Source organism: Apodemus sylvaticus, chromosome 5, assembly GCF_947179515.1.
Source record: "Apodemus sylvaticus chromosome 5, mApoSyl1.1, whole genome shotgun sequence".
Lineage (NCBI taxonomy): Eukaryota > Metazoa > Chordata > Mammalia > Rodentia > Muridae > Apodemus > Apodemus sylvaticus.
The window spans coordinates 10,414,828-10,438,272 of record NC_067476.1 but is presented as its reverse complement, the minus strand read 5'-3'; the positions used below and the strand labels follow the sequence as shown (position 1 = coordinate 10,438,272).

The 23,445-nt window shown below is 53.5% G+C and overlaps 1 protein-coding gene across 1 annotated transcript in view; it reads right to left on the bottom strand.

The window, feature by feature from the left end:
* The window catches only part of Hmcn2 (hemicentin 2), a 146,614-nt gene that overhangs the window by 18,058 nt on the left and 105,111 nt on the right, over nucleotides 1-23,445 (bottom strand). The window contains 25 exon segments of the mRNA XM_052182128.1: nucleotides 2,470-2,551; nucleotides 4,815-5,005; nucleotides 6,073-6,207; nucleotides 7,356-7,569; nucleotides 8,455-8,645; nucleotides 9,687-9,821; nucleotides 10,056-10,190; nucleotides 10,475-10,582; nucleotides 11,794-11,958; nucleotides 12,626-12,747; nucleotides 14,019-14,175; nucleotides 14,726-14,853; nucleotides 15,482-15,564; nucleotides 15,566-15,626; nucleotides 15,697-15,746; nucleotides 15,748-15,843; nucleotides 16,479-16,615; nucleotides 16,704-16,785; nucleotides 17,101-17,291; nucleotides 17,803-18,069; nucleotides 18,432-18,529; nucleotides 20,962-21,145; nucleotides 21,500-21,624; nucleotides 21,705-21,864; nucleotides 21,952-22,095. Coding sequence (XP_052038088.1) covers nucleotides 2,470-2,551; nucleotides 4,815-5,005; nucleotides 6,073-6,207; nucleotides 7,356-7,569; nucleotides 8,455-8,645; nucleotides 9,687-9,821; nucleotides 10,056-10,190; nucleotides 10,475-10,582; nucleotides 11,794-11,958; nucleotides 12,626-12,747; nucleotides 14,019-14,175; nucleotides 14,726-14,853; nucleotides 15,482-15,564; nucleotides 15,566-15,626; nucleotides 15,697-15,746; nucleotides 15,748-15,843; nucleotides 16,479-16,615; nucleotides 16,704-16,785; nucleotides 17,101-17,291; nucleotides 17,803-18,069; nucleotides 18,432-18,529; nucleotides 20,962-21,145; nucleotides 21,500-21,624; nucleotides 21,705-21,864; nucleotides 21,952-22,095 — 3,441 coding nt within the window.

Genomic DNA, 23,445 nt, shown 5'->3' with positions numbered 1-23,445 from the left:
GCAGGAGGATTTCTGAGTTCGAGGCCAGCCTGGTCTACAGAGTGAGTTCCAGGACAGTCAGGGCTACATAGAGAAACCCTGTCTCGAAAAACCAAAAAAAAAAAAAAAAAAAAAAAATCTTCCCGCTTCATCCTCTGTTCATTCTTTCCCTATTATAAAAGTTTAATTTAAATTATGTTCATTTATTTAGGGACTAGAGAGAAGGCTCAGTGGTCAAGACTGCAAAGTCTTCCTGCAGAGGGCTGGGTTTGGTTCCCAGAATCCACGTGACTCATAACTGCTTGTAAATTCCCACTCTGGACTCTACAGCCCCTGTACTCATGTATATATACCCACAAACATACAGATAGACTCTCTCTCTCTATCTCTCTCACACATACACACACACACACAAACACACAGAGTTAAATGTTTAAAATATATTTTTTGTGTGTACTGTGTGTTGTATGTTTTGTAGGGATAGTAGTGATGGTATAAGTGTGTATGTTGTATGTTGTGTGTATGTTGTGCATGTGTGTGTATGTGTATATTGTGTGGTGGTAGTGGTGATGGTGTAAGTGTATTTGTTGTGTGTTGTGCATGTATGTGTATGTGTATATGGTGTGGTGGTAGTGGTGATTGTATAAGTGTATTTGTTGTGTGTTGTGTACATGTGTGTTGTGCATGTGAGTATATGTGTATGTTGTGTGGTTGTAGTGGTGATGGTGTAAGTGTATTTGTGTGTGCATGTGTGTTGTGCATGTGAGTGTATGTGTATTGTGTGGTGGTGGTGGTGATGGTGTATGTGTGTACGGTGTATGTGTGAAGGCCAAAAGACACCTTGTTGGAGTCAGTTCTCAACTTCCTCTGGGGAAAGTCTGTGGATTGAACTCAGGAGGTTAGGCTGGGTGGCAAGTCTCTCATATGCTGAGCCATCTCGGCAGCCCCCACTGGACTTTTTCAATGTCATTCCTGGGGAGCAAATTTGGGCCTTCATGTTAGTCAGGCAGCTCTTCATTGACTATTTCATTGCCAAATATATATATGAAACACTAAACATATAATCCAAAAAGTATAAAGTTGGTTAAGTATGGGCTGCCCCATATTTTACATTTCAGCCTTTCTTAAAAGGTTCTGTTAAGGGAATCAAGAGGATGGCCTGGAATCTCATTGATATGAAAGTTCCAGAAGAGGAAATCTGGAGAAACATCAAGTGGCCACTGGCGGGCCTGGGGCTAGTCTGCAGACAGATGTGACTAACAGAGTCAGTGACAGACAGTCCCTGGGCTGATGGGAATCTGCCCAATTGGGCAGTTTGCTGCTTGCACAACTCCGTGATTTTATCAGATGAGTACCTTTTTTTTCCTTTTTAAAAGATGTGATCTATTTTAAATTATGTATATGTGTGTGTGTCTGTGTGTGCAATCATGTGTGCTCACAGGCCAGACGAGGGTGTCAGGTACCCTTGAAACTGGAGTTAATGGGTGCTGGGGACTGAACTCTGGTCTCCTGGAGGAACAGTGTTCCTTACCACTGAGCCATCTCTCTAGTCTATCCCCACACCCACCCTACCTTTCCAAATTTTCTTTTTTAGATTAGGCTCACAGTATAGGCTTGGCTTGAAACTCAATTTGTAGCCCAGGCTACCCATGGACTCTTAGCAATCCTCCTGCCTCAGTCTCCTAAGTGCTGGGATTATGGGTCTAGATCTGTGCGGCCACACTCACTCAATGCAAATTATAGCTTAGCAGAAAGAGCTGTGGGTGTTTTGTTATAGAAACTCAGGGCAGCAACTAGTGGGGCAAGGGAGGATGACTGCTTGTGTGGGGCGCTGGGAGTGCGTGGTGGGTGGGTTCCCGGCATGGACTCTCATTCCCTAGGCATCAGGGCTTCAACCGGGAGTTCATCGTCAACGCAATATTTACTGTAGGGCTAGGGAAAAGGCTCAGTGGGTAAAGTGCTTGCTGCACTAATGTGTGGGTTTGTGTTTGATCGAAAGCCACGCAGTGCTTGTGGAACTCCTGTGCTGGTCAGTCAATCCAGTTAAAACAGTGAGCTCCAGATTCCCTGGGAGGCCTTGTCTCAGAACAGGAAGCTGGAAAGTAACAGTGGAAGACTCCTAACGGCCACCTCTGGCCTCCACATGCTCGTGCAAGGGTGAGCTTCACCCCACCCCCACCCTGCAAATGCACACTTTCTATATAATTCTTGAGATTCCTTCGCAGGTTTTCCTGTGCCTCAGATAGTGCTAAGCAAGCTCCGAGCTGCATCTCCAGTGGAAGAGCTGTCACTTTAGCCTCAGAGGTAGTTTTGAGTCTTGAATGGAAACAATAAAAATAACAGCAACATTTGTTTCAGGCTGAACCTGGGTTACTTTGGGAAATGTTTTCACTGGGCTTCGGCCACATAATGAACCCGGACCAGCTGCAGCTGGCTGGGAGTGCCCGTATCACCTGATCCCCACCTGCTAGGGACAGAGCTGAAACTCACTCTGAAGCACAAGGGTCACCACTTTCTTCACGGCGCCCATCTCGTTCGTGGCCAGGCACTGGTACCGTCCAGCGTCGTCCATCTGCAGGTGACAAGCGGGTAGTGGTGCAGGTGTTTAGGTGAGGAGGTTGGGCACAGAAGGGTGACTGTACAGAGACTATTCTGGCCAGGAAGGGGTGAAGGTGGATAGTGGACAGGGAAACAGGAATCTTGAAAGCAGCGAGGGCCCCTGAGGCTATTCATCAGCTATGCAGAGAATCCAGCCCCTCAGCACTCAGCGGCCCAGCGGGTGAGGAAGGGCGGGGCTTGTTGCCCCCAGGCTGAGTCCCGTGCTGAGGAGAGTACATTCCAGACGCCTACGGGAACTATTATTATTGCCCTGCCATAGGGATTTGAATGAGGACACTTAAAATTTATTTATGTATTTACTGTTTATTGGGTGTATGAGTGTGTGCTTGTGTGTGCATGTGTGCGTGTGTGTATGCATGCGTGCGTGTGTGCGTGTGTGTGTGAGTGTGTGTGTGTGTGTGTGTGTGTACACGTTCAAGTACGGGGGGGAGGCCGGGAGGCCGGAGGTTACCTTTGGGAGTCATTCCTTAGCTCCTCCCTATCCACCTCAGTTCTCTGGCCTGGAACTCAACAAGAATGCTAGGCTTGGTGCGCCAGGAGGCAAAGGGCCATCCTGTCTGTTTCCCCAGGGCCTGGATTATTTGAGCTCCCAGGCTCAGCTTTTTAGGTGTGGATTCCTGGGATCAAACACCAGTCTTCTTGAATCATGACAAACACTTTGCTGACTGAGCGAGCCATCTCTGCAGCCCATGCCTGGTACATTCTAAAGCCTAGGACTCAGGTGTTTGCTCTAGGAGGCTCAGCTTACGGGGTCTCCAGCACCAGCACACAGGGGCTTTTAGCACAGTAGCTCGGTGACTAAGGACACTCTGTCTACACAGGGTCCTGTCCCTGGCTGGTCAGTGGTGATGCAGGGAGACACCTTCATTCTTTTCTCTTGCGGTCGTTGCTGCTAGATTTATTTTGTTTTTAAAAGAAGAATATGGTGACACCTGTCTTTAATACCAGCGCTCAAGAGGTACAGGCAGGGAGATGTATAGAGTTCAAGGCCAGCATCTGCTACAGAGTGAGTTCTAAGGCAGCAGAGGCTACACAGTGAGACCCTGTCTCAAAACAAACAAAAACAAAAACAACAAAACACCCCCAACACTCCCCATAACCAAAATAAAAACTCTCTGGTTTTTTTTTTTTTTAAAAAGAGTTTCTCTGTGTAGCACCGCCTGTCCTGGAACTCACTCTGTAAACCAGGCTGGCCTTGAACTTATAAGACCCGACCTGTGCTGAGGAGGTGGTATCTATCCAAGAGGTGGCTCCTGATGAGACCCAGCTGACGGTGGAGATCTGGAGGCTATATCCTCATGGGTGGGGTCCCAACACTACCAAGTTACCATGTCTCTGGAGACTCAGTTTCCCAATCTCTAGAAGAGCCAGGCAGTGGTAGTGCATGCCTTTAATTCTAGCACTCGGGAGGCAGAGACAGGCAGGTCTCTGAGTTTAAGGCCAGCCTGGTCTACAGAAGGAGATCCAGGACAGCTAGGACTACACAGAGAAACCCTGTCTTGAAAAACTAAAATCAAACCACCACCTCCAAAACCAAAACAACAAGCAGCAAGCAAACAACAACAAAAAGGTAATCTCTAAGAGTATAAGCTGTTAGAACTGTTGCAGGTGTCCCAAAGACTGTCATAGGTATCCCCAGGACTGTCACAGGTGTCCTCAAGACTGTCACAGGTATTAAACCCTGTGGCGCTTCATGCTGGTTCAGCAGGGTGGCTGTCACTGTAGCTGCTGTCACACTATACCTGTCTCTTTTTTAACCCTTATTTTTTATAATTTACTATATTTTTAATGTCTGTATGAGGGTGTCAGATCCCCTGGATGAGGAGTTACAGACAGTTGTGAGCTGCTGTGTGGATGCTGGAAAATGAACCCTGGTCCTCTAGGGCAGCCAGTGCTCTTAACCACTGAGCTATCTCTCCTGCCTCACTACACCTGTCTCTATCACTGTTTGCAAGGTTCCTAACTGGGCAGATCCAAAGCCTCCGATGAGGTGGTATCACAATTGACTGGTCAGTTTTAGTGTCACTAGCTGCTGAAAGGTGGGGTGCAGGTGATAGCGGGAGAGGAGCTTCCCATGGAGAACAGGCTGTAGAGACTCGGGCAGGGTCAGCCTCCTCCATGCCCTATGGAAGAAAGGTCCTTCTAGACTGTAGAGGGTGGTGCTCACCTAACAATCTAAACTGCTGTAAAAAGCATAGAACTGGGCCCCGCCTTGCCTTGGTCCTGAGGATGGTTAGGGAGCCGTTCTGCAGTTGGAAGTGGAGGTGGCTGATGGGCAGTGGGAGGCCATCTTTGGTCCAGTGGATGTCTGGAGCTGGGTCTCCACGAACCACACAGTGTAGCTGGATGCTGCCCCCTACAGGTTCTACCAGGTAGGAGAAGGCTTCCCCTTGTAGCATTGGAGCCTCTGCAAGAGCCAACACAAAAGCAGCCAGGAGTGAAGCGCTCTGGTAGCCCATCGTTTTTCTCATCAACTTACTAACAAACTGTTCAGCCCCTGCCTTCCTCCTGAGCGCAAAAGGAACCCCTGCTGGCCCAGCGTGGCTGTGCACAGTCCGTGCATTGGGAGGGCAAACAGCTTCTGTGTCATGGCTTGATGCCCATAAGCTGGCAGTGGTCACCAGGAACTTGTGCTTTGATTGATTAGTGATGCCTGGGTGGATGCAGGAAGGAATTTGTCTTATATGTGTCTGCTGTATTGGCCCAGGCAGGTAGATCTCCCCAGCTGCAGATCACACTGCTGGGTACTTGGGAAAAGAACTGTAGGAACTAGAGTGCTGGGATACCCTTTGGACAGAAGCTAAGAGACTCATTTAACTCTCTGGGCATTGCTGGCTGTTCTAGGCTGAGTTCCACAGTTCCTGAGCTTGAGTTGATCCAAAGCCATACAGACCCAGTGCCTTGGGTTACATCGCCTCCAACAAGCTAAGCAAAAATCCCAGTGTTCTGAGGGCTACCTATGCCAAGGGGACAACAGCAAAAGACTGGTAAGCACCGGCCATACCCTGGCCCCAGCAGCCTCCTCCGCACCTGATACTATCCGGCTGCAGCTGGAACTGTTGGGACATTGAGTATAAAGTACAGTTTTCTGCACTGACCTCCCTCCCACAGGGGATGTGCTTACAGAGTAGAACTCGGGCCCTGGCAGTGTATAAAGTCCCCCTGGGGCTCTCAATGTGCACAGGTTGAAGAGTCACTAGTTAGAAGGCAGGAAGCTGGTTTCTTGTTTTTTTTTTGTTTTTTTTGGGTTTTTTTTGAGACAGGGTTTCTCTGTGTAGTCCTGGCTGTCCTGGACTCACTCTGTAGACCAGGCTGGCCTCGAACTCAGAAATCCACCTGCCTCTGCCTCCCAAGTGCTGGGATTACAGGCGTGCGCCACCACTGCCCAGCTAGGAAGCTGGTTTCTTAAACAGCAGGAAATGGGGAGGGTTACAGGAGGGCTATGGAGGAAGATCATATGGGCTCCCATCCTACCCTTCACATGGACGAAGCTGACAGCCTGCACGCGGCCAACCCTGTTCTCGGCCCAGCACACATACGTGCCGCTGTCCTCTCTGGTGACGGCTGCCCGCTGCAGTGTGCTGCCTCCGTCCTGCTCAGACACTCCCTCTGTGGTGGGAAGAGAGATGTCCACAGCTCTCAGACTGGAATAAGGGCCTCCATCCTTGGTCACTTTACAGAGACCTGTGCATCCAGAAGGCGCTTAACAGGGAAGCAGAGACGAATGACAGGTCCCTTGCCATGGGCGGCAGGCTGACTGGGGGCGGGGCACAAGCCATAGAGGACCGGGCCAGAGAGTTTGCTTGTTTTGTGATTTCCAGGAGACAGTCAAAGGTAGGCCTTTGCGGGGAGGGATTATTGACATAAATAATGAGACAAAAAATTACAGGGCTGTGATCCGAGTGCTTGGGAATGAAGATAGTAGGTCTAGGAGCTCAAGGCCCAGCTACAAAGGACCCTGTCCTGTGAGTTCTCTCATTGGCTAGACTGACTGGCTGGTGAGCCCCAGAGTTATGCCTGTCTCTGCCTCCCCAGTTCTGGGGTCTCAGATACACGCCTCTATATCCAGTTCTTTCTGTGGGTGCTGAGAATTTGAACTCAGGTCCTCCACAGACACTGCCCTTCCTTCCTGTGGGTCAGACAGAGTCTCCATGACAGACACTGCCACTGTGGGGGAATTTATTCGGGATGCCAAGTGTATTTCTGTCTCGTCTTGTCCTTGGTACCCATGTTTTTCTCTGTGTCAATAGAAATAGCTGGGACATCTACCGTAACTTAAGGTGCACAGAGAAGCCCTGTGTGCAGGTGTACATGGGTGCTTGGTAGACCTGGCCTTACACTTGGGCGGTGCACTACACGGTAGAAAATGCCATTTCCAGGGGAGGGCACCCAGCGCTCCACTAACAAAGCAGACATTTGTCAAGTATCCACTGCGCAATCTGAAGCCCTGTGTTCCCCTGCTGGGTCTCCTATGGTAGCAGGATCTCAGGGCAAGAACACAGGCATCCTTTCTTGACCTGAGGTCTCTGGGGCTGAGTTTTCTGTTCAGATGCCCTCTTGCTAGCTCTAACATACAGCTCAGGGTGTGCTCACAGGCAGGCAAGCTCCTGTGTTTCCTTGTATAGCCTGGATACCCAGGGCCTGAAGGACCATCTGTCCCCCACTTCCCTGCTCTACTGCTTTGGTCTCTCAACCTCCTTCCTCTGCCACCTCCCCAGCCCCAGCTGGGGTCTCCTCTGAATCCAGGAAACCTAGACCTGTGACAGGCTGGTCGTTGATGGTCCAGCCAATGCGGGGTGTTGGGCTGCCCCTGGCCACACAGCGAAGCCATAGCCTGTCCCCAAGGCGCAGGCTGCGGTCCCCAGGCAAGGTGGTAAGGACAGGCAGCGTCAGGATGGTGAGATGCACACGGCGGCGGGCACGGCCCACGGCATTCTCTGCGGTGCAGACGTATGTGCCTGCATCCTGGGCCTGCAGGGAGAGGGAGGTTCAGGATGGTGACTGCCTCTGCGCCTAGCCTGGGAACATCCTTGGAGGCCCATTCTCTACAGGCTCCTGTGAAGCAACCAAGCAGGAGAAGCAGAGTGACTCTCGCTAGATCCTGCCGCCAGCAGTAGGCCAAGCTGACTCCCCTGAGGCTAGGCAGGGTGCCTCCATGACTCCAGTTAAAAAAAAAAAAATCACTCAAGCTCTGATCACGTGACCAGAGCCAAGAGACCTAGTCCTGTTTCCTGATATTGTACTGGGTGCTGGGCTTCATGCTCAAGCTGACATATGTCGGCTTCCTATGAGGTGGCTCCTCCCTCTGGAACCTTTATGGAGAAAACCCAGTGAGGTTCTGGGGGGACATGTTCTGCGGGGGCCCTGAGCCAGGGCCAGCATGCTCCTCACTGCTGTGGGGACAGGGTCTGGGGCCCTGATCACCCCCACAGTTGTGTGTCAACACATAGCTGCCAGGGCATTCAAAGAGTAGCTCATTTGGCAGTACTGATGAACAAGGGGTTTGGCACCCCACAGCCCTGGCTCAACACCTCCCCCGGAACGTGGAAGACATTCAGTGCTGAGGTTGGTTGAGAACAATTGGCCCACTTGGGAGACACTAAGTTGTCACTGTGCTTCCCTGGGAGGTGGCCTTAGAGTTCATTTCAAACCTGGATTCTGATTATGGACAGAAGCTATCTTGGGATATCCAGTTGCCTCTGACCCTTGACTTATCCTTGTGGGTGGGACGCTAACATTGCCCTCCCATGTTCCTAGGGGCTAAAGAGCTCTGTGACAGCCTTGGCCAGCAGGTGGCACTCCACAGCTATCTGCTACCTTAGGGAAACACTCATTGATCTTGGGCCTGGGCCTCACCTCAGAGTTCTTCACCAGGAGCTCTCCGGAAGGCTGCTGGATAAACTTCCCCTCAGCTCCAGATACCAGGTGGCCATCCTTTTCCCAGGTGATGGCTGGCTCAGGGCTGCCCTTGGCTGTGCAGGGCAGGAGGGTGTGGGAGCCCTCAGTGGTGGACAAATCTGGGAGGCCGTTCTCAATCACAGGCGGGACTGCAGGGAGATGGATGGTCATTTGGGGCTGGGTTGAGCTGTCGTAGGTTTGGCTTCTCTGTGCCAGGGCCTGGTTAGCACTCAGCCCTAATTAACTTTTTTTGTTTGTGTTTTTTGGTTTTTTTTTTTTTTTTTTTTTTTCGAGATAGGGTTTCTCTGTGTAGCTCTGGCTGTCCTTGAACTCACTCTGTAGACCAGGCTGTCCTTGAACTCAGAAATCCGCCTGCCTCTGCCTCCCAAGTGCTGGGATTGCGTGTGCCATCACCACCCGGATATTAACTTCTACTAACTGCCAAGCCACAGGTCATTGCTTGTGGGCAGACTGATCTGAGGATTCTGTGTTTGGCAATGCCATGCCCCTATTATAGCTGTGTGTCCAGGTGTGCACACCCAGGTGTATGTGTATGTGTGTGCACACACACGATGACTTAAAGCACTGGTGGGGGCAGAGGCCACATAGGGCTCCATTAGCACAGACTCCCGGATATGACAACCTCAGAGAGCGTGTGCAGCCAAGCTTGTGTATCTCTCTCCCCCACGGACTGTTCTAGGGATCCAGGGAAGGCCCCAGGCAGGTGCAGGAGGTTTCACTCATCAGGTGGCATTTGTCCACACTGGGCAAGCAGGGTCAGGAGGGGCATGAGCCAGGGCCACTCTGGGTTCACAGCAAAGCCTGACCCTAGCCACAGAGCCATGGCCCTCCAGACATCCTGTCAACAGCCTCAGGGACGGCAAACCCTGGGCCTCATTGCATACTCTCTGAATGCTGAGCAGACATTTGGCAGACCATAAGGCTCACACTAAGGGAGAGCCAGCCATAAGTTACAATGAGAGAAGAAAGGCCAGGCAAGCATGCCGGGAGTGTTGGAGAAGGCAGAGGGTGGGTGTTTATGCCTGGAGCCAGCCAGACTGTGGACAAGAGAAAGTTCCCTCAGCAGTGCTGGGTAGGAGAGAGGTGGGGTGTGCCAGTCAGGACTGGAGTAGACTAGGAAAAGAAACTCTGTGTAACCACATTCTCCTGCAGGTCCCTCCTGGGCCCACCTTGCACCACCAGCCTGGTCTTTGCCATGGCACTGCCCACGCTGTTCTGGGCAATGCAGAAGTAGTTCCCGGCATCCTCTGGGCTGGCGCGCATGATCCACAGCTGGCCGCTGGGGAGGACCTGCATATGAGCTCCTGGATTTGGATAGAGAAAGTTGAGGCTAGTATCTGCTGGGGTGGCAGAAGCACCTAGAAGGATGTGGCTTGAGATGATCTGTCAGATTTGCTGGCGTCACAGGGGGCAGAAGCAGGACCATGTCTCAGGCCCAGGCTGAGCTGTGTTGGACCTCTCCCAGGGGTGAGGGTGGAGTCTCCTGGACAGGAAGAAGGACCACCTTGCCCTTCCTGCTGGCCACTGTGAGGTCTCACCTTCAGGGATGCTGAGTCCCTCCTTCTGCCAGATGACCGTTGGTTGGGGGATGCCAGAGGCCTCACAGGGTAGCCGCACCTCCTCCGACGCCACAACCTGAATCACGCTGGGGAGTGGCTTTACCACGGGGGAGGCTGTGGGCACAAAAGACAGAGGTCGCTCCAACAGGTGTCCCTCCAACAAGGATTTATATCAAAGAAGAGGGGACTCTAGGGGAACAGGGGCTCTGAAGCCTCACGCCAGCAACAAGGCTGCAGGGAGCCTGCTCTCTCCCAAAGATTCCAAACTAGGAATTAGTTTAAGTTAGGCTGGGGGAATCAGGGGGTGAGGCCTCCCCTATACTCCAAGTCCTACCTGTCTACATCCCCCCCACTCCATTTAACCTGATGCCTCAGGTGGGCCCAGCTGGGGTCCTTACCTTGCACTGTGAGGACCATGTGCTTGCGGGCCACCCCCGCAGAGTTTCGAGCTGTGCAGGTGTATCGGCCAGCGTGGATAGGAAGGGCCTGCTCAATCTCCAGGGCTCCTGTGGGTGGGAGCGAGGCATGGTTGGGGGAGAAGGGATGGGATTAGGGCCAGAAGTCCCTACTGATGGAGGGGGCAGTGCTGTTACCAACACCCTTTCAAACTGCCTTTGTTGCCCATGGGTAAAGGGCACAGAGGGCATGGGAACGAGTTCGGAGCCCACCATGCTCTCTGCCTTCTACTCCTTGGCCTCAGTTTCTCCACATACATAATGAGAAGCAGACAAGATGGGCTGCAGGGCCTCTGGGCTATGGGATCTCGGGGTCAGTTGTTCCTTGCTGAGAACCTCTGCTCTCTCCAATGTGTTTCTCTCAGAAGCCCCCCCAGGACTCCCCTCTGCTCTCGCCGGTTGGAAAGAGGATAGGTAGCAGGCAGTGAGCCTCAACTTAACCTTCTCCCTGCACCCCTGGGGCCTGCTGGGCGTGGGAAAGAGCGAGGTCACTGGCCTATAACCCTATAATGGAACATAAGATCCATTGTACCTAGAGAGTCTGAAAAGCAGGGGCTGCCCTGCCCAGTGGTCTTGAGTGCAGGGATTTCTAATTAGCAAGAGCACTCATTTAGGGAATTGCCGCAATCATTTTTGTATACTTGTACATCTGAGAACTAAATGTAATTTCTTTTTGAGACAGGGCTCATGTAGCCCAGGCTGGCCTTGAACCTACTATGTAGCTGAGGATGACCTTGATGTTCTGATCCTCCTGCCTCCACCTCTCAAGTACTGGAAATCCTTGCTACATACCACTGAGCCAGCTTTATGTGACACTGGGGTTGGAGCCCAGGCCTTTCCACAGGCTAAGAGCGTGTTTTAGCAAGTGGGCTATATTCTCAGCCCAGCAAAGGCATTTTACAAATCTGTTATCCAAATTCCATCAATGATAGACCCTCTCAAACACCAAAGGGTTAAGAGTACGGTTTTAAAATGAAGGTCAGCACCCTTGGGTGAAGCTAGCTTTGCCAATACTCCCACAGATTTTTCTCCTTTCATCAGAAAACCCTGATTTTCCTAGGATCCACAGCTCCTCTGATGGGCCTCAGAGAGCAGACACCACACAGGAAGGGGTACTGAGGCTCAGAGAGGACAAGGGTCTTCTCTCAGGTTACACAGCAAGGCGACTAATCCTTGCTTCTCTCCTGCTGCCTGGAGCCCTCCACACCTTAGTGCAGCCTCCTCTCTCCTCAGAGACATCTCTGCTGCTCACTGTAACTTACCAGAGGGCAAGACTCGGTAGCCACTGCCCCTTGCTCCCAGCTGGGTGCCTGCCTTGCTCCAGGACACGGCTGGCACTGGTGACCCTGTGCTGTGGCATGTGAGGACCACAGGTGCCATCCTTGTCACTGTGAAATGTGTCTGGTCGTCTGCAATGGTGGGAGGCACTGGAACACAAGACAAGTCCCTGGTGAGGTACAGAGAGGACAGGTGGCCATAGGACCTCAGGGACAGAACTGTCATGAAGGGAGGCTAGGACATGAGATGGTATCCTGGTGACAGCAGAGATGGAAGCTGTGGGAATGGCAAAGTCATACTGCACACTCAGTAGATATTTAGGCACAGAGATAGTCATGAATAGCTTTCTGTAGAGATGTTGGCCTGGTGACTTTGGAGAGGTGACACAGAATTGAAATTGGAGAGAAAATAGGTGTTGGTTGGGTGAAGGAAGCATGTGTCTGGCAGAGGGCACAGCTTGGGAGGAGATCCTGAGGCAGGCAGAGGCATAGCTGGTTCCAGAGCAAGCCATGGGGCAAAGCTGAACCTGGGTGGCATCTGTCGGGCTGGACCACACAGGACCTCGCAGGTCCAACCGAGACTTCAGTCTGCCTTGAAGGCCTAGGCAGCTGAGGAAGGAGCAGATTTGGGTTTAGAGGGTTGTAGATTAGATAATGCCTGAGTGGTGGGGAGTAAAACCCAGGCGAGCTTCCTAAGGAGGTGTTCTAAGATACATAGAAGTCTTGGGGTGAAGCCAGCACAAGTCCCTGCTGTTAGGAGAGCTCCCAGGAGGGAGAGAGTGTCATACCCACATTTCCCTCCTCTGCCAGGACTTACCGTGGACAGTCACCTGGTAGCGCCTGCGGGACTCGCCCACCTCATTGCTCGCGACACACTCAAACTGGCCTGAGTCCTGAGGGCTGGGAGCCGTGAGGAACAGGGCGTTGGAAGGCAGAAGCCTAGGGCGGACATAGGGATGGCTGAAGTGAGGGTCCTGGGGTGAGCCAAAGCGGTCTCCCCACTCCAGGCCTGCCCTGCATTTATCTCTAGCCATGACTCTTCTAGGATCTTCTAGGGCCACAGAGGCTCAGAGGATCTCCTACACTTCTGGGTGGTAACTCCAGCCCCAGGGGGAGGGGATCTGAGGCCCTCCTAAGGCCTCCTGAGCTGCTGTACACACATGGGATATACTCCACACAGACAAACAGCATGCGCAAAAAGAAGTATCTTCTAGAACTTTCTAGTCCTAAAAGTCTCAGCTGCGGGCCCATGGGTGACTTTCGTGTGCATTGATGCCGTTCTGCCTCCTGCACGTTTGGGCCAGTGTGTCATTGATGAGACACATAGCAAACACTTCTGATGGTCACTGCCCACTGGCCGCATGTGGGCAGCACTCGAAGCTCTCAGAAGTAGCCACGGGCTTCTGTTGGGGATTTGACTTGTGTTTACATGGGAATTTGTACATCCGCTGCAGGTTCCTGCCAACGGTTGGTTTTTTGACTGGTCAATAGAGAGCCAGAGGCTAATGGGTGGGCAGAGGGACAGAGGAGGGACATTTAGGATTCCTAGGCAAGAAACTTAAAGGAGAGAGAAGGATTCCACCATTAGGAGGGCGAAGGAGACAGACCACACAGGAAAAGGTGCAGGAGGGAGAGCCCGGCAACATGTAAGAATTGGGGAAAGAGGCCCCAGGGGCCATTTCCCCGACTGGGTCTAGGGTAGCAGAGATGAAGTATAGATTTAGAAAGTATTAACTCAGGAATATCAGAGGGGACTCTGTTAGCCACTACGTGGAGGTTCAAAAATGACCCAGCTCTTGAGCTAGCCAGGGCATATTAAATATAAAGGTTGCATGTACGTATCTTTAATTCCTGAATCCAGAGCTCTTGGGCAGGTGCAGAGCTGTGCGCATGCCCATCAGGGGCATAGAGCAGACTTTAATTCTTTACCACTACAGGCTTCCCGTATGCCCAGCAACTGACCTGCCACTGAGCGCCCCCCACCCCACTATCCACATGTCCTGTTTTCAATGTGCTGAATAAATCACACATGTCTTTCTGTGGGGCATGGGTTCAAGCACCCTCTCTCCTGCCAAGGGGTCTCCGCTGCCTCAGGGTCACAATTCCTCCCTGGCATCTGGGGTCCTGGACCCTCCTCACTGACCCTGCCACACTTGGTGTGATGGGCCCCCACCTCCATATATCTACCCCATAGATGGCCTGTTTGTTACCGGTAGGCGCCTGGCTGCAGGCGGAAGTCCAGCTCCTGCCCATCCTTCCGCCAGGTCACCAGGGGCTTGGGAGAGCCTCTGGCCTCGCAGGGTAGTGAGGCCGGGCTGTGGGCCATCAGGGTCAGGTTGGAGGGGCCAGGGGCAATGGCTGGAGGCTCTGGGGAGAGGTTGGTTATTAGAATGAGGCATGGGGTGGGGATATGGCAGGGGGGGCGACTCTGAGACTGTGCTCACAACCGGGACACTGGCTGCCATCTTCAACCCATCCCAGGGAGCTGGGGGGAGGGGAGTTTTCCAGGGAGAACCAACAAGGAACAGTAGATTGGTTGGGCCTTCTGAGTCCCTGACTTGGTGCCTTCCTGACACCCCACACTTGAAGGAGGCTATCAAGGCTTCTGCCATCAGCCCCACCTAAGGTCAGAGTCCCACAAGGTGGTAACACTGCCACGGGAACAAGCTTGAGCAGAGAACCCAATTCAATGGCTTCAAGTCATCTCCCGTGGAACATTCCACGTCTGGTGCTTTTAAGGAAGGGTGTGTGACAGATGTGGCCTCTGACTACATATGCCATGGTAAAACCTTTCGCTCCTCAGCTTTATGGCCGACACCTCTTGAGGATCACTGCTTTTGGCCCCTGGTCCCTGACAGCAGATGCTGAAGGCAGGAGGATGCTTCCCTCCCCTGAAGCCTCTTCCTCGCCCACCTACCAAAGACTCTGAGGTCTAGGCCTTTCCGGTCAGAGCCAGCAGAGTTGGATGCTAGGCAGAGGTAGTGTCCGGCATCCTGCGCCAGGACAGGATGAATCCGCAGTGAGCCCTCAGGCAGAAACTCTAGCCTGGAACAGAGAGGGGTTGTCCTGGAGACCGGCAGATGGGGCTGGACCCCTGACTGCCTTTCCAGCTCCCTTCTCCCCCAGCTCTCCTTACAAAACGATGACCAGCCAGTCCTGCACGTGAGAGACAGACAAAGCGACACGCACTGCCAGGGCAGTCAAGAGAGGCTGCTCCAGGGACAGCAGGCTCACTGTGTGTGACAAAGGCCTCAGTGGGCAGGCTGTGCTGTGCTATCCTGCCCTTGGATGCAGTAGATTGGACAGACGGTGGCTCATCACACAGGCAGGGCCAGTGACATTGCGTGCCTTGGGAATTTGGATTTAATATTTATAGAGGGCTTGCTGCTTCCACAGGTGGTGTGAGGACGGGGGCTGTAAACTTGGGCTGGAGAGAGGGTACGTGTGATGCTTATAGAAGTAGGAGAGAGAGAAAGAGGGTGAGGAGAAGACACCATATATAAAGAAACGGATCGACAAGTCAGTGGTGTGCCTGTCCTCGTGATGGCGAGCCACCCACATCCGGTGTCAGGCCATTTTCCACTCCAGATGCCCAAATGAGTTTCTTCTGTGTCTGGTAAAGAGGAGCCTAAACCCAAGATCCTCCCGAAGCCCTCCCCCCTCTGTCTCCCACCTGGGGCTCCCAGGGTCCAGAGGGGTCCCATCCTTCCGCCAGCTCACGAGGGGCATGGGCACACCGTGGGCCTGGCAGGGCAGGCAGGGTTGTGCGGTTCACGGAGACGTTCACGGCGTTCGGTCCTGGCTGGATGGTGGGTGCGCTGGGGAGGGGCAGAGGGCAGGGCTGGGAGCCTGTGGCTCTGAGGGGAGGGCGGGCTGGGAGGGGGACACTCACTGTGGATCTCCACGCGGAAAGTCACGCTGGTGCTGCCTGCCGTGTTGGCGGGCTGTGCAGCTGTAGTCCCCGCCATCCGCTGTGCTCAGCGCCTGCAGCTTGAGGAATCTGCCCCGCTCTGGAAAGTGAGTGTGGGCATCTGCCTGCAGAGCCCCACAGAGGAGGAGAAAGAGGGATCTTTATTGGCCCTTGGCTATGACCTTGGTCTCCTGGGTTCTGAGCTGAGTCCTGAGTTGGCATCCTCTTGCTGGGAAAAGCCAGGTAGGAGGAAACACCTTGGAGATATAGTCAAGTGTCCAGCCGCTCTCTGGGTCCTGCCCAGGGCTGTATGACCATCTCTCTCATAGTTTCTGCTTCATGGTTCCCTACTGATCAAACTAGTCTTGACCTAGACAAGCATCAGGCCCTGAGGTCTGAGAGACCTAGGAGGCTCTGCTCCATCTTAGGTGAGCAACAGACCTGCAACAGAGGGCCACTCTGCTGAGACCCCCCCCCCGGAAACCTGGAGGGGCTGAGCACTGTCATTGAGCCACAGTCCCACAGTCTCCCAGTCCATAGGTACAACATAGGTTTGGGTCACAGAGGCCTCAGGGTACCATGGAGGGAGCACTAGGTACGAATCCTGGTCTTGCTGCAATGCCTAACCATGACACAGAGTGACAGTAACATCAGGTAGATGTGCCCAGAGCAGACATGTGGAGTGACACCCGGACAGACAGACCCTTAGAACCCCGCAGTCGGTTGGTCAGAGGCCTCAGCCTGGAGACGGAGGGCTCACCTGAAGCAGCACGCCGCCTCGATGCCACTCAATCTCTGGTGCTGGCTCTGCTTCCACAGAACACTCCAGAATCAGCTGCCCCGGAGCCAAGCCAATCACAGAGCGGGGACCCCGGGGCCCAACAACATTTGGAGGGGCTGGGGGATGAGAGGATATGAGAGATGGGTTCACTCTTACAGATCCCATGCCGCTCGCCCTTCCCTTGTCCCCATACCCCCTCCCTACCTTGAACCCTGACCCGGAAGCTCTTCTCGACTTCACCTGCTGGGCTCTCAGCCAGGCAAGTGTACAGCCCAGCATTGTCCGCCTAGGAACAGGTCAAAGAGGTCAGCTGCTTCTGGGTCCACATGTCCACCCCTCTTGCCACCCCACCTTCTGGCCAATTCTTGTCTCCATCTTGCTCTTGAGGTACAAGGGCAGGACCGGAAGTCCTTGTTCCAGCTATCTGGTTTTTGTTTGTTTGTTTTATCAGCCTTGGCTCTGCCCTTCCTGGGAGTCCTTCAGGACATAGGCCTGGGGACCATGTCCCTACCCACAAGACACACGAAAGAGGACCTGGGGGATGCTCCGCAGCCTCCCACTTCTCTGGTGCTAACCCACCCCTAGCGGGCAGTGCCCATACCTGCACATTCCGCACCCGGAGCACACGGCCAGCTTGGCTGTCATTTTCCACCCTGCTCAGGCCCTGCCCGTCTTTATGCCAAGTGATGTTGGGTGGGGGGATGCCACGGGCCTCACACAGGAGTTCCAGGTGGGCACCAGGTGTCAGCGACAGCTCTGAAGTCTCACCAGACTCGTCAATGTGGGGGGGATCTGCAAGATGTCCACCCTGGGTCAGCCTTTCTCCCCTCCCCACCATCAAGAGGCTTGTTACTGAAGAGCCAAGAAAGTGGAGTATGGTATGCGTGGGGGGGAGGGGGAGAGCTGGATGGCCATGTAGATATAGAACCACAGCTCCATGGCTGTGACAATTATTTGTACCTTGATCTCAATAAAGACTTGGTACCTGGGGCGACGACAGAGTTAAAGCAAATGTTTTTAATATGCTTTGCACACTTTTGGGTTACATTGTGAGGCTGTGTCCCTACATGTTGGTGGCTCTAGCTTTTGCTTTTGACGCCAATGGTCTGGTGGTAAAAAATATTGGAACAGAGCTGAAGAGAACGGACTTCTCAGCCACAGAAGCACGGCAGGCTGGGCCAGCGAGGCCTCTCTCGGGAGCCTCACACAAAGATGACCCCAGATCTCCAGGGAATTCCTCTTCCTCTCTAGCTTTTCCCCCTCCCCCTCCAGCCCCTGAAGCTGCTGAGGGCAAGGCACCCACCCATGACTGTCAGCCGGAAGTGCCTCCTGGCCTCCCCTGCCTCGCTTGCTGCTGTGCAGGAGTAGGTCCCCGAGTCACCAGAGCTCACAGCTTCCAGCTTCAGGCCAGGGCCCTGCTCAAGGCTCTGGGGCAACAAGGGCTCCCCATCTTTCATCCACGACACGAGGGGCAGGGGGCTTCCCCGGGCCTCACATGGAAGGACTACTTCAGAGCCTTGGGCAGCCATCACGTCGTTCTGAAACTCCACTGGTTCCAGGATGGGGGGCACTGAGGGGGCCAAGTGTAGACAGGGTCCTTATCAATCCACAGCAGGTGCCCTCACCCTGGATCTCTGCATGGTCTGCGGCCTGTGGTCCTCATGGATAAACCCTTTAGAACTCCCCGCTAGCTTGTCCACCTAATGGAGCTGGGGCCCAGAGCCACTGCTCATTACCATAAATTACGCCTCTCAACTCCTGGTGCTAAAGTGCCTGCTCACAACTTGGGGGATACATGAACGGACAATGGAAGAAATTAGATTGGAATGCCCCGTGGCTCTACCCGGACACACCCTGTTGAACCTCGGGTGGGGATTTTATTCTCATCTGTCCTAGCCCGAGTGGTGCTCACTGCCCCACCCTACCCCATACCGAGTACCAGCAAGGTGAAGTTCCTGTCGGCCACACCAGCTGGGCTTGCAGCCACACAGGTGAAGATGCCTGAATCTGACAGCTGCACCTGAGAGATCCTGAGCCCCCTCACCGAAGGGGGAGAAGGGGAGAGGGAAGGGGGGAGAGAGAGGAGGAGAGAGAGAGAGGGGGGAAGAGGGAGGGGAGAGGGAGGGGAGAGGGAAGGGGAGAGAGAGAGAGGAGGAGAGAGAGAGAGGGGGGAAGAGGGAGGGGAGAGGGAAGGGGAGAGGGAAGGGGAGAGAGAGAGAGGAGGAGAGAGAGAGAGGGGGGAAGAGGGAGGGGAGAGGGAGGGGAGAGGGAGGGGAAAGGGAGATGAAAGGGAAGGGGAGAGGGAAGGGGAGAGGGAAGGGGAGAGGGAAGGGGAGAGGGAGGGGGAGAGGGAGGGAGAGAGGGAGGGGAAGAGGGAGGGGGAGAGGGAAAACAGTTGAGTTTTCTTTCCTTTTTTTGGTTTTTCTTTTTCTTTTTTTAAAGATTTATTCATTCATTTATTCATTCATTTATTTATTTATTTATTTATTTATTTATTTATTTATTTATTTACTATATGTGGTTACACTGTAGCTGTCTTCAGACACCCCAGAAGAGGGCATCAGATCTTATTATGGATGGTTATGAACCACCATGTGGTTGCTGGGATTTGAACTCAGGACCTTAGAAAGAGCAGTCAGTGCTCTTAAGTGTTGAGCCATCTCTCCAGCCCCTTTTCTGGTTTTTTGAGACAGGGTTTCTCTGTATAGCCCTGGCTGTTCTGGAACTCACTCTGTAGACCAGGCTGACCTTGAACTCAGAAATCTGCCTGCCCCTGCCTCCCAAGTGCTGGGATTAAGAGTTTTCTTATTTTTGTCCCCAATGGCTGATTCTGAAAGGAGAATTCTCTAGCCCCAGTTCACACCCCTTTCCTGGCCTCCTGGTGCTCCCTGGGGAAAGCCCCAACTGTTCTTCCCTGAGCCCCACACCCACTACCTTCTCCAGTCTTTACTGCTTCAGCCAAACCTCTGCCTCCTAAACTCTGGAAGCTCACTGTCCCAGCAGGCATCCTTCCCACTGGCAATCACTCAGGACCCACCTGGGCTGTCTCCATCTACTGGCCCCATTCCCTCCCACTTCTCCTGAGCCCCAGCTTCTGGCCTGCTCTTGTGATGGGCCAGAGAAGATCATGGTGTCAGAGCCAGGCCAGTCTCCCTTCCTGAACAGAGCCTTCCCACACCTTCCTGTCCCTGCCAAAAGCCTTTCAAGTCCAAAGGACAAGGTGCATACGTGTGGCAGATGGCTGAATCAATCTGGCTTCCAGAATCTTCCATGATGCTGATAGTCTATCTCCCCAAGCTCCAAGTAGACAGTGTATCTCCCCCAGGTGCCTGGGAAGCTCAGTGTCAAGAGTAGTCAGATTCAAAATGGAGTCGCTTTGGTCAAGCCCAAAACAGCCAGTAAAGCTGAGGGGCAGTGGGGGATGGCTCTTGTGTGTGACTGCCCAATGTGGATGTCACCAAAGATGTCTGAGAAACCTCTGAGCACATGTGGAAAATGTTCTGTGAGTACTCCTGCCTGGCAGTGACCCATGCCACTGCGGATAGGGTCTCTCTCACCAGCAATGTGTGGTTAAGGACTGGGGTTTCAGGGTATCTTGTATAATTCTCATTTTGCCTTTAAAAGTTTCCCCTTCTGGGCCAACAAGGTGACTCGATGTATAAAGGTGCTTGGCTCTGCATGCCTGGGGGTTTTGCGAGATTCCCAGAAGCCAGGAGAAACCTCCGGCATGATAATAGTTGCTTGTTAGGAACCCCAAGACCCCAGCTGTAACATCTGCCTGTCCCTGTTGTCTTCCTGTCCTGCGCCTGTCTCAGAGACTTGCTCTGTCTGGATGCTGTTCTCCATGGAAACTAGGCCTGGCTGCACCTTCTTCCACCTCAGCACCAACATGAGGTAAGCATCTAGCCTTGACCATGGCACAGCACAGCATGGCACAGGCACGGCACAGCATGGCACAGGCACAGCACAGCACGGCACAGGCACGGCACGACACGGCACAGCACAGCACAGCACAGGCACAGCACAGCATAGCACAGGCACGGCACGCTCTATTGTCACTGTGTCTCCTTGACCAGCTTCGGCTGTCTTTCGAGCTCATGGTTTGGGGCCTTTCCCCTACACCTGGTCCCTTCAGCTGCAAGACTGTCGTGCTTGCTGGAGTCTAGAACCACCAGCCTTGCTCAGGCCCCTTCCAGGAAGCCCTCCTTGCTTTCTACCTGGTCTTGCCAGGCCAGTGCACTCAGGTGTCCTCTTGGGCTACGCCTTCCCCATCAGACCACAGGATGAGGCCTCTTCTGGGGTTCCTACTAGGTGGCAGGATCTTCTTGGTTTCCCCAGTCACTATAAACCTCGCGGTCTGTACTATTTGTATTTTTCTATCCACACAGAAGCATTTGGAGCCCGAGTGGCCTGAAGAGTGCGTCAGCAACTGTCACAGGGACCACAGGCTGGGCTCTCCTACCTGAGGGTGCGGCCGGAGCTGTGGAGGAGGGTGCGCTGGGAGAGTGGAAGGGGCAGGCCGTCCTTGAGCCAGCTCATGTGAATGGGCGGGGATCCTTGGACGGGGCACACCAGGGTCACCAGCTCTCCAGTCCTGCTCACCAGGGTCCCTGTGTCACCAGCTTGTTGTTTGATGGTGGGAGGAACTGTGGTGGTAGATTAAAAGTGATGAGGGACTTGGAGGGAAGGCAGCACCCAGCCCTGACCTTATGCCACTGTCAGCCATTGTAGTTAGGGTCTTGGAGTCTTGCCTATGCCCTGGAGAGATGAGGCCCACTGTCTGGGACCCCAGATTTACCCAATCTTTTCATGGCCTCTCTGTCCTAAGTCCCCGTTGAACTTTGGGCTGGGAAGCCTGTGACTCGCCTGAAGACTTAGGGAGCCTGGCTATCACCAGGTCTTGAATGGAGGTTCCTGACTCCACCCACCCATCATCCTTTAGTTTTTTTTTCTCACAAGGCACTAAGGCTCCCTGCCTCGCCCGAGCCTCATTTCCTCACCCAGTACATTCACCGTGTGGAGCCTGGCATCCTCTCCAGCTGGGTTGTGGGCCACACAGGTGTAGGCACCCGAGTCTGCTGCTCTCAGGCCCTTCAGCACCAGGGTGCTGCCATCCAGATAGAACCTGCATGGGGAGGGGTCACTGAGGGCAGGCGCACCCAGGCTGGCAGCCCTGGTGCCTCAGGAGGCACAACCTGGCCTTACCGGAGGTGAGGCCCCACGTGTTGGTCCAACGGCCCACCATCTTTCAGCCAGGTTATATCTGGTGGTGGCTGGCCCGCAGCCTCACAGTGCAGCCGTATCTCCTGTTTCTCTAGCACATTGTGTTCCTGTGCTATGCCTGAGTTCTGGATCTGGGGAGGCACTGTGAAGTGGGCTATGGTGAGGGCTGGCCAGCAGCAAGGGATGCTGGGGATGGGGCAAGAGGGGGTCGTGTAGAGTGCAGATGTACCTAATACAGACACCACAAAGTCTTTGCGGGCCTCTGCCTGGGCGTTCTCAGCCACACAAGTGTAGGTACCAGCCTGGGTCGGCTGCAGGCGACTCAACTGGAGGCGGCCACCTCGGGAGACCACACCTTGCTCCATGCTGCTCTCTGTGGAACGAAGGGAAGCCTGTACTCCCTTCCTGTACTGACAGGGAAACTGAGGCACCAGTGGGTCAGAGGCACCTTGGTAGATTCCCACTGGCCTAGTTTCGCTTCTGCCACAGTGAAAAGTTACCCTGACAAAGGCAGCGTAGAGGAGACAGGGGTCATTAGGCCCACCACTCCAGGTGACAGTCCTTGAGAGGGAGCGGTGGCATCAGGAAGCAGCTTGTCACAGCCACAGCAGAGAAAGAAGGAATGCGTGCACCCCTGCATCTGCGTTCAGCTACCTTTCTCTACCTGCATACCACTCAGGATGCAATCCCAGGGAAAGGTGTCGTCCATTCTCTGGCTGGGTATTTCCACACCAGACAGACAGGCCCACAACCAACACGACCTAGACGCTCCCGCATTGATGCTCTCTCAGTGGTGACCCAGCCTATGTTGGTGACAACCGCCTTCCTTAACCCATCTGTGGCTGTTCAACTTCTTACAGCCCTCCCTCCCTCACACTTAGGGTCCCACACCTTCTACATATATCCAGGTTGCTGATCAAGAGGAATCAGTCACTCAGTCACCCTGTGCATGGACCAGTTGCACCCTGCGTCCTACCTAGACCTTTGTGTGTGGGGGGGGGGGGAAGATGGGAGTCGTGGTCCCTGTCTTACAGAAGCATGAAATGTCTCACTAAGGCACAGTGCAGCTGAGAGCTGACAGCTGTGATGTGCTCTCAGTGTCAGGGAACTGGGGGTTGGAGGGTGGGTGGGGGGGAGGAAGGGGAGGGGGAAGGGTTGGGAGAGTACCAGAGAGGCATGGGAGGGGCAGCAGGAGCAAGGAGGGTTCCTCAATGGGGGCTGCTGGGACAAAGCTTGAGCAGAAACCAGTCGGATGCAAGCAGACAAGGCCATGAAGCATTCCAGGCAGGGAACAGCATGCGAAAAGCTAGAGGCCTAACTCAAGGCTCCACTCAGGAGAAACAAAAACTGTAGAGAGCCTTATTGGGGTGCCGCGTCGACTGGCAGGAACTTGACATTGACTAAGGACAAGGGCTTCAAGCAGGAATCTGATTAGCGCATAATAGGGAAGTAGGTTAAGGCAGGAATTTTAATTTTAGGGTGGAAAAAAAGAAGCAGGCTTCAGGCAAGATTTTGGGCTTGGACAAGGAAGTGGGCGCAGGTATTTTGGTCATTCTGACAAGCCCTTGGAAACAACTGTCACGGGACTTTGCTTATTGCCTTGACTATTTTGTCTACTGTCTTGCTTGTTCCTCCTTGTACTATTATCTATCTTAATACCTGCATGTAATTAAAATGGTATAAAAGTGAATCGGAAATTATTAAACCCGCCTTCAGTCTCAGA